This window comes from Oryzias melastigma, linkage group LG17 (assembly GCF_002922805.2).
Source record: "Oryzias melastigma strain HK-1 linkage group LG17, ASM292280v2, whole genome shotgun sequence".
Classification (NCBI taxonomy): Eukaryota; Metazoa; Chordata; class Actinopteri; order Beloniformes; family Adrianichthyidae; genus Oryzias; species Oryzias melastigma.
Window position 1 is genome coordinate 32978191 of NC_050528.1, and position 10998 is coordinate 32989188.

The 10998-nt window shown below is 37.6% G+C and overlaps 1 protein-coding gene across 3 annotated transcripts in view; it reads left to right on the top strand.

Annotated features, from left to right (window-relative positions):
* The window catches only part of LOC112150858 (enhancer of polycomb homolog 1), a 42134-nt gene that overhangs the window by 3919 nt on the left and 27217 nt on the right, over positions 1-10998 (top strand). The window contains exon 2 of one of the 3 annotated variants that reach the window (XM_024279384.2): positions 2130-2213. Coding sequence is in view for 1 of the 3 variants with exons in the window: in XM_024279378.2 (XP_024135146.1) it covers positions 3487-3639 (153 nt within the window). In the remaining 2 variants the exon portion in view is untranslated. Of the gene's footprint in view, positions 1-2112; positions 2214-3071; positions 3640-10998 lie in introns of those variants that run through there. The other 2 variants (XM_036216540.1, XM_024279378.2) reach the window with 2 other exon arrangements.

Below are 10998 nucleotides of genomic sequence, written 5' to 3' on the forward strand. Positions count from 1 at the left end.
AAATCATCGCATTAACTGGCCATGATGGATGTATGTTTTGAGCCTTCGATTGAGTCACCGAAAACGTCACGTGCCCAAAGCAGAGTCCCTGATTGGGCCACGTCCGACACCCAAATCACGCTGCAAGACCCCAAATCACGTCTGTGAATGACCTTAAATCACGTCCGTGCATGGCCTTAAATCGCGTCCGTGCACGGCCTTAAATCGCGTCCGTGCACGACCATAAATCGCGTCTGTGCACGACCTTAAGATTGAAACATGAACAAATTGCATCTGGTGAGAATGCACCATAAAGAGTGTGCACTTGAAATAATAAAGTATAAATAACTTTAAATTCATTATCGACTGTACGTAGAGAACTGGAGTGTGATGTCACCCACAGAAAATGACATCTGGTCCAACCACATGAAGTCAATTCAGTCACCATTTTACCGTGATATGTCCTTTGCCATGTTGGAACCAGATGTCCTCAGTGAGCCGTGATTGGTCCGTGTCGATCTGAGTCTACATTTCTATGGCAACCACTCTCTCCAATCAGGAGTGAGCTTTTTTAGAAGACCACACCCCTTCCCCTGAAAGCAGAATTTGTCTAATGCTTTTAAAGTTTGACACGAGGCCACCTATTTTTATTAAACCATCTGGTTATTCAGTTTATAACTTAAACTACAACAACAAAAAAACTATATATAAAAAATAAGAATCAAAAAATGCATCAGAGTAAGAATGGATATTCTGACAAATAGAATGATGGAATAGCAGCTGTTTATTTCTCCATACAAGTTTATGAGATTTTGGTTTCTTGAAACCAGCAGGTACTTCCTGTTTCAAACACTTCTCGTATAGAGTCAAAGGGGAAACACAACAGGGGGTGAGAATATCTGAATTCACTTCTTCCTGACCAGTTACTGGAACTACTTGGCAAACTTAAATCTTAATGAACACAAGGGGTCATGCACTGTAAGTAAAAGTTCAAATATGTCTATTTATGACCATAGGAGCAACTATCTCAGAAGAAAGCATCATATTCTTTTATTTTCTTACCGATTTATGAATTAATATCTCAATATGTTTAGGTATTTTTCTATTTTACTTTTCCTTTTGTCTTAATTGTTTGAAATAAACTAATGAAGTAACCAGACAGCGATGAGGAGCTGGAGGCCATTTTCCAAGCACACAGGGTTTGAGGAGCACTTCAGGAATGATGGTTTCAGGATGCAGACACTCATGCAAAATGAGCCTCAAGCAAATGATGAAACTCTTGCACATTCAACAAATTTGACTTTTTTTTTTTTTGCTCTGTATAAATCCCATTTGAGTCATGTGGACAACCTGCATCAAAGCAGCTCTCCGTCTCCTGACAGAGGAACATCCTAATTTTTTCTATTTTACAGCCAAACCGTTAATCTTTAGGTTGCTAACATTCTTCCAGCTGTACTTTCATTTTCTCTCCATTGAAAATAAAACATTTTGTAAGGTCACAATTTTTCATTCTATGTAGACAAAAAAGGGTAAAAAAGAATAGAAAATCCAAAACGTATCTATTCTATATTATTAATAATTTTGTTTTGGAACAAAAATCATTTTTGATGCTGCAGCAAATTTACTCTCTTTTATCAGGCATTGTAGCATAAATTCTTGTTTTAATAATCAAGAAGATGCTTTTAAATTAGCTGAGAGCCTCTGGGGAAAAACTACTTTTCAATAATATAGCATAAAATACACAAGAATGAACGTTAGCTTTAAGTTTCTGTTGGATTTTCACAGAAGCATGAAGTAATTTTTCTGTTCGGAGACATGAAAGGAAGCAAAGAGGGAAAACTTCACTCTCCTGTTTTTTTTATTTTTGTTTTTTACCTGTACTGATTATTGTGGTCAAATACATGTTCTGTGATATGTTACCTAAAGAGAAATCCTTTATAAAAATAGATATTTATTGGAAAAATGTTTCAAGACTTTGAATAAGCAGATGTGTCTGCAGGAGGGCCAGTTCCATCCAAGCAAATCCTTTTAAGATTATTGTGACAAGTGTTTGTTTTTTGGCACGTCTAAGTTTTCTCTAGCTACATTTCTTGAATTTCAGCTTACATGTTTCCTTAACGTCTGCTTCTGTGCTTTACATTTCCTCACAGATAATCATGGCAAACTCTTTCGATTTTATCCTGGAGTGTAATTTTTTACTGTGGCTGGACACTGGATAAACCCTGGAACAACAGGTAACCCACCCTCTGACTTTTTTATTGCTTTTTCTGATTGTATTATTTGATAGAATGACCCAAACCCCCTCCAGATTGAGGAGTGGGGGGCTGTTATTCATTCAAAAGTCTTGTTCTGCTGAAATCACCTTAAATATTGACTCCAGCTTTGTGTTTGTGATGCAAATATTCAGAAAAGTGGTGCATTTATTTCATCATGTTGTGAAGCATTTTTAAAATGCATGTTGCTTAATGTGCTCGACTGACCAGAAGGGGGCAGTGTTGTGCACAGTGTCCTATATGTTTTACTTCAATTAAAAAAAATCTCCTCAAGTGTTGGACCTTTCACAAAAAAGACGTGGTTCAGTTTAGGTGTTTTTTCCCCCCAAAAGGAGTCATGTAATAAATGTTGAAGGTATTTTTTTTAGTCCGAATTAATTATCCGTTGGAGAAGGGGGAAAATATATATTCTTTTACTTATTACCTATTTGTATTAGTTTTAACAATATTTTCCGTTGCTTTCTTTAATCTTTTGTGTGTATTAAAAACACCTTTTATTTTGAAAGTAATTACCTAAATTAAACGAATTAAAATAATAAATTAAAAAAATGGTTGAAATATACCTTTAAAATGAAATCTTAGTCTTGTAAAATAAAGGATTAAATTCAATGTAATTTAACTAAAGGTTAACCAACTTTTTTTTTTTTACTAAAATCGCTAAATATAATTTAATTTGTATTTTTATTAATACTATTTAGTTTAAAAACTAATTTTTACATTACATTTTTATTTTAATTATTTATTTTTATTTCGCTGTAAATGTATTTTATTTGATCTTTTCCTTCCTCTAAACTCGTGCCGTGTCCCGCGCGCGCATTCTTCAATAATGTATGTGTATGTGTGGAAAGGAGTAAGTTTGCGAGATTTGTCCCCTTCCCCCCACTCCGTCAACGCGCAAGCGCTCGGGACCGTGTGGGAATGGTCCGTCCAAACTGGGGGGTTGGACCGCTCCGAGCGAAACCGAGCAAAAGAGTTTTAAATGTCCGCCATGTTGTCCATGGCGCACTGAGCCAACGGTAGGGAGCGGAGCGTCGGAAAAAAACAGTCCGAGAGAGAGCGACCAAGATCCGGGCCTTCACCCGGCTCCGCTGGCGACGCCCTAAATACAAGCTACCACCATTCGAACCGTAGAATAGAGACTAACCGCACAGAAACATCAATGAAAGCTCCACTCGGCACCGTTGTGAATATTAGGAGATCGGATAGATTTATATTGCAGCTCGAATTGTGAAAAATGAGTAAATTGTCGTTTCGGGCACGGGCGCTGGACGCTTCCAAGCCACTACCCGTCTTCCGTTGTGAGGATTTACCCGACCTACACGAATATGCATCAATTAACCGGGCTGTGCCGCAGATGCCTACGGGGATGGAGAAAGAAGAGGAATCGGTATGCTTGAATATTTTGAAAATTTCGAAATTCTACGGTTTGATTCATTTTTTTATGATCACAGGCGTCCCTCTTTTTTTCTGCGCAAGCTTTCACAAAATGGCCGCCAATTTTTCCAGGAGAAACACGACGGATTTTGATCGTAAATGGCTTGTTTGTGGGACTTGGACATTTATTTCGACAAAACGTGGATACAGTAATTCACTATGTGGTGAAATTTCAAGGTTACGATGGTATATTTGTACATGAGGCGATCTTCTGAGTACAAAGGAGTCATGTGACTTTAGCAGTTCCGACATTTTGTCTCGTCCGTGAGGCTCGGGCCTTGTGTTGGCGTAGTTGCAGAGGGCCGGGGCAAGGGGGAGCTCGCGGCTTCAGATGGTGAACCGGGAGCAGGCAGGCAGACATGTCAACAGAGCGGCTGAAAACTGGAAGGAAATCAGTGTTCCCCCGAAAATTGTTATTTTTAGCTTTAATTGTGCCCGTTTGGACTCAAAGTGGTGTTTTTATGGCGTTGAGTCATCATGCAGTCTGTTGTTTACTCGTTAACTGGTTGTTCGTCTGTTTTTCAGACTGCTGCACTGCAGTGTTTTAAACGGTAAACGGTGAAAAGCGTTATTGAATGTGATTGATTCTGGGAGGGGTTCAGTGAAGCTGCAGCCCACTGATGTGGTGTTGTTGTTGTGGAGACCAGGTGCCTGCATGCTTTGATCAAATCTACGCCTTTCTCGTGTGTTGTGCAGTGCAACCTCGTGTTTCCTTTGACATATGTCAGTCCAGTGCAGGTCTGGCTATAGGGATGGGCATGCTGCTGCAGCCGGGCTCGGTGTCAGGGGTTCAGTGTGTCAGATGGCACAGCAGGCTGGCAGACCATCAGCATGCTGCCTGCTGGAGGAAATCAGGGCAGCAGCAAAAGGATGGGGGGCTGCTGTCACTTCAGAGTGTGCTCTGCTCAGCGGGAGTGTGTGTGGTTATATAACACCTCATCATAAGACAGACCTGCTGTGAAACTTTATTTAAAAATAGGATTTGGTTCTTTTTAGTGGGGGCATCGCACAGCATTTAAGCTGTATTTGTATTTAACTGGTTCTCCACTGTGAACTTATTGATCTTTGAACTCTCAGTTGAGAATCATTTTAGCTGTGTTGGAATGACAGATTCCTTTATTTGTATAGTTTTTATGCAACATTTAGCATAAATGTTTCTAAAAGATTTTAGCTTTGAAGATTCTGATTTAAAACAAACATAACTGTGTTGAATCCTTGGAACCATGTATATAATTTAGTCGTGGTCCTCTGGTTTTTAGACACTTTTTGACTATATCTTTGCGTTATTTGTAGATTTTTATACATTTTAATTTTGTCTATGCACATAGAATCTTTAGAAAACACAAAAATTACTACTTGGAATTAGGGCTGCCACAATTAGTCGACTAATTGACCATTAAAGTAGTCGACAGCTAATTTAATAGTCAATTAGTCGTTGCTTTATACTATATGGAGTCAAAGTGTAGTAAAGTTAAAGTTGTGAGTGTTCAGCACCAAAGAAATACACTTTTTTATATTTGAGTCAGTGAGACCAAAACTTTCTTTTGTGAAAAACAGTTTCTTGTTTCAGATGCAGACCTCACTTGATTTATTCTGGTTTTAATACCAGAAACTAATAACGGACAGAGGCTGCACAATTTATTACAAGTTTAATAAACTATTATGTTGTCTTTATTTTTAGTTAGTTTAAAGCTAATGATGGTAAAGATGTGTCTTACATCCAGTTTACGCATGACCTTATTAGTCGACTAATCGAAAAAAGTAATCGGTGATTAGTCAAATATTAAAATGATCGTTTGTGGCGGGCAGCCCTACTTGGAATTGATTTTTTTTTGTGTGCCGTTTCAGCTTCATTGTAGAGTTTTTGTGATGTAATGAAAAATTATCTTTAAAGATGCTGTAGTTGTACTAAAATGAGGGATATCTAGCATTGTCACAAAAGTTTCAAGCAAATTTTGATGTATATGAAAACACTCTGGACTATTAAAGGTCAAGCTATAGCTTTATTTACAATATTGTGTCATAAAAAGTTTGAAAATATATGCATGTTTTCTTGTTGGCATACATTGACTGTACTGAAGAGCTCTCATCAGTGATCCCTAAGACAGCAGAAGAACTATCTTTGAAGAGTAGCTGTATTTGCTTACAGAGCCCACTCTGCCTTTGATCCATGCTGTTGGGTTTTTAAATGCCATCCTTCAGTTAAACAGGGATCTATCACAAATGGCTTCATCAGAAGAAGCCGGCGTCGGCCGACGTTCCACCACGCGCTTCCTGTTTGCCGCCTGTCACACACACTGTCCTTTGTTTACGTTTAGTAGAAAGTGAGGTCAGCGTGCAGCTCTGGCGGGAACCCACAGGCATCTGTTTGTGCTCTCCTCTTAACTTGACACATATTGTGGCGGGGTCTGGATCGTGCTGGGGCGGGGGGAGGGGGCCGTCACCTGTCCAAAGTTTTGCCGATCAAAACTGAAAGCTGTCTGTGTTGGTCATTCATTCCTTTATGTCAGACAGATATTTTTCAGTTAGTATCTCATCCAGCTGGATAATGATGATCTCTACTGCACTTTTTTCAAAAATATTTTGAACTTGGCAAGTGTTTATGTACTGTATTTTTTGGAGTATAGGGCAATGTAGGTGTGTGGATTCATCAGATTTAAGGATTTGAAGTGACGTGAAGATTTTAGTTGACTTGTTGGGATGTTCTTTCTGCTGTGGTTTTCTGAATAGTTTTTCTTATGTTGGCTAATTTACAAGATACCACCTGTGTTTTGGTGAAGCTAAATAAGCATCAATGTGTTACAGTAGTGAAGCCTGGAAATATTCAATCTATTATTGTTATCTATTCTATTTTAGGATGATGAAATGTCTGTTCTTGGTCCCATAATTTGTTGAGTAAATTTCTACTAAAACTGCGACTCATACTCCAGAGCAGGGGTGTCAAACTCAATTTCACAGGGGTCCAAAATCCAAAACACACCTTAGGTTACGGGCCGAACAGGATAAACATTTATTAAACACAGTAAAATGAAACTTTTCTAACTTTAAAACCATATCTTTTTAACATTATAGTTTAAGAAAAGAAAATAATTTCAGAGTACTAAAAGTACGCACAACAAAAAAGATCTTTTGTACAACAATAAATGGAGTGAAGCTATGGAACAGTCTGAATGATGAGCTAGGAATGAGCAACAGCATAAACCACTTCAAACATAAACATAGAATATTAGTCTTCCATAAACATAGTAAGGAAGAAGGATGACAAATCTAATTTAGTGATACAGGCCGTTGACTGTGAAGTATATAATTCATATAAATTAATGTTTTGAGTGTATTATTGGTGAAGTTGACAGAGGCTGGGTGTTGAGGTCCCAGGGGAAAGATTTATGGGAAGGGGAAGCATGTGAATGGTAAAGCTGGTATATTTGTATACATGTACGTGTTTTTGTATAGATCCTGTGTGTATTCGATTATATGAACAGATGTCTGATGGTACTTAATTTCTGCTTCTGAAATAGTTTATATTAAAGATTAAAATGAAGATATGTTTTTAGGGGGTAGGATTAAAAAAGTTTTTTAACTTCTTCCTACTCCATTTCGAACTACACAATTGAGGTGTAATATCTTTTATTTATAATTTATATAAAATTTTGTTTTCTTGTTTTGTTTTTTTTACCATGTAATCTGTATGTTCAAAATAAAGGACTAACTAACTAATTATGAGCTAGATACATAGTATTACCTGCAATAATGCTAGTGTGAATGCTGTAAGCTGAATTTGGCCACTGAAGATGCTAGTGCTGTTAGCTGAAGATGCTGAAATTGGTAGCTTAAAAAGTGAAGCTGATAGCCAGCTAAAATGGTAGCGAAATGCCAAATTAGCTTAAAAAACAAAAAAAACTAGGTTAGCCAAAACAGCTAGCATGTGGCTGAAATATTAGCTAAACTCCAAAATATCCTAAAAAATTCTTAGTAAATACCAAAATAGTCCAAAAAGCTAACAGAATGCTAAATTTTAAAGCTTTAAAACCATATTTTTTATGGTTTCATACATAATTATGAATAATAAAAAGGCAGGAATATTATTCTAGAATAAATCAACCAAAACCTTAAATAACGTTTAATATTTTACTCTCCATAAAAAATATATTTTGTCAAAATTATACAAGTTAGAAATGAACGCAAGATAACATCAGGCCATTAATGACAATAAAATAAAATTATCTGGAGGGCTGGATATAATTACCCCTAGGGCCGGATCCGGTCCCCGGGCCTTGACTTTGACAAGCATTATTTGGCAGCTGTGACTTTTAGCTTTTTAGTTTTTAGCACTTGATGCCAGAAGTTGTCAGGTAGCTATTGATAATTTCCCAGCACCTACGAACTTAAGATTTTCTTGCATTTAATGTCATCATTTTGCCTCCATGACGACCGTATTTTCATGCAGCTTTTCTAGCCGTCAAAGCGAGCCTGCAGAAGCTGGCGGAGGCTCCTGCTGGCTCAGCAAACTCGACAGTGATGGATGTGATCATTTTAGAAGGTTATTTTCAGACTCCCGCGTTTGTTTTATGTGAGCAAGCGTTTGGGGACAGCGGCGAGTGCTCTGCATTCTTACCGTTCACCTCAATCTGAGGCTGTGCATCATATGCAAGGGTAAACTACTTTTTCTGGATTAGCGGTTGGTTATTTGTTTTTCTCCAACTGGCTGGCTTTATGAACGTTTGCTGAAGGAATGATTTGGAGGGAAAAGGCTTATGCAAGAATGTTGGAAAAGTCACATTCTTTTGTTTAGAAAACTATGTTCTGTATATTAGATTAATACATTAGATTTATTTAGGCTTAAATGATCGTTTTATTCTTGCTTTGGGTCACAGAATCCCCAGGGATTATAGTGGTCATTACCACAGAGGCTCATAATCATTTTATTATTTAATATCTTGGCTCAAAGTTATTTCAACCAACATTTAATGGAGGTTGATCAATTTGCATTTCGATAATGTTTTACAGGGCTCTAAATACATTTTTTGCTCTGATTGCAATTTGGGGGGGGGGGTTACTTTCTTTCTTGGGTTCATCACAATAAAGTTTGGCGCTTCTACAGGTTTACATGGTCACTTTACTTTTAACCACTGTCAGTATCGGCATTAAGGCCTTACTCCAATGAAAATTGTTTTTTTTTTAAACATTCTTGTAGTATTTTCTCATGATGGAGGACATGTCTAAAATAATTTAGTATTAAAACTGAGTATTTTTTAAATCAAATCGTGTTGGATTTGGAGCAGATCAAAACCCGCAGTTTAAAAAAAAAAAGCTCAGGTTTGTTATGCAATGACTGCCATGGGGGTGCCAGAGTCTCCCCCCTTCTCGCCAATTCTCAATCCTCTTGCAGACAAGTAGATCCATTAACGTCTTCATTTTGGTCATCAAAACTGTAGGACTGGGTTGATCTGATATTGCTCACCAGATTTTTTTTTTGCTACGCTAATGTTAGCTTGGGGTTATGAGGTTCTGTAAGCTAGCGGGAGAGGGTGTAAACAAAGTAATGCTGGAATATCAACTAGAGCTGCCATGATTATTTGATTAGTCGCGACTACGTCGACTATTAAAATAGTCGACTACTATTTTGGTCGTCGAAGCGTCGTTTTTTGTTTGTTTTTTTCCTTGTTTTGATCTCAAAACTACAGTGCGCGCTTTCTAATGCCGGGTCTGCCGTTCTCTTCACACATGCGCAGTGGTCCTAAGCCAGACAGCCGGTTAGCAGTGATGTTAATGGGTAGGCTGGCGTATCAACAACAATAAAACTACACGCTAACGGAACTCGAAAATGTGGGGAAACATAAGAAAAATAAAAGAGGAAAATTGTCCAATGTAATTTCTTTAAGGCAGAACTTGTGTTCCATGAGATCGCTATGGCGGTGCATGAAGATGAAGCATGTTGTGACTGAGTTTGATCACGTTGAACAGAGAGCTTCGTCTAGCTAAGCTAACATCGGCGCTAACACAGCTAGCTCTGCCGCGCCAGTTTTCCGGGTTTGAATGGATCCTGTTCGGTTGTCATTAATGCGCTGTTTGGACATAATCCATCAGATCTGCAGCAGATCCGTGTCTACAGTACCTCTCTGTCCGTATAATAAACGTTTCATAATCCGCGCTCTTTGAGCCAAACGCCGCGAGGGCAGCGCGGGTTATGAGTTTACACTGGAAATGAACCGCTCGTCCAAGTGTGGCATAACATTTGCAGAATAAGCATACGATTAAATGTAACTTAAAGTCACAAAAATGACAAACAGCATAGTATCCACAACATTTAAGAAGTAGCACAGATTTAAGGGTTCTCCACCAAACTGAAAAATATGATTTAATTTCGTTCTGTGCATGTGCAGTAGATGTAGGTAGTGATAGAATGAAAGAACTGATGTACTTTCTAACATCCTCTGCTTTTCTCCCTTTTTGAAAATATACATTTCCCCACTTTTTAAAGATGTAATGTCTTAAAGCTCTTTGTTTATATGGGCATCCTGAGGTTTTATATGTATATAGGAATATCTTCAGTTCAAAGATGTCATTAGTGTTTTGCTTTAATAAATGGGCCTCAGTGAGCAAATATTTTGAGTGTGTTTATATCTGCTAATAGCTTTTGAAATACTTTACACGTGTTTCATTAAATATACATATTAAAGCTTTAAAAAATACTTGCCAGGCTTTTATTAAGTTTTCTGTTGTTGATTCAGATGACCTCATTTGATTTAAGTTTCGTCTTAATGCCAGAAACAAATTAAGGAGAAAAGCTGCATGATTCATTAAAGGCTTAATAAACTACTGTCTTTATTTTTAGTAAGCATATAGCTTAAACACTTCAAGTTTAAAGCCAATTATGGTTAAAATGTGTGTTTTACATCCATTTGCCGCACGAACCAATTAGTCAACTAATCGGAAAAAAATAATCTGAGATTAGTCGACGATTGAAATAATCGTTTGTGGCAGCCCTAATATCAACATGGGGTTACTTCAGGACTGACAGTCCCATCCACAACCCAGAATCGAATAACTAATGAGATCCTGCAACTTTGCAGAAAATATGTCATAAAAATGACAGGCTATTGATTTTTGCTAGAAACTGCATGATCATAATTAAGACCACTGGGAACAATTGGTGATAATCTTGAGGCGCCTCATTACTCGATTATGATTCTATGAAACGATTAGATTATGAAGCATTTATCACTACAGATCTGCGTTTTTTGTCTTTACTACAATACTAGACCCCAACACTAAACCAGTAGGATTTACTTTTCTCCACCAAGGAGCATTT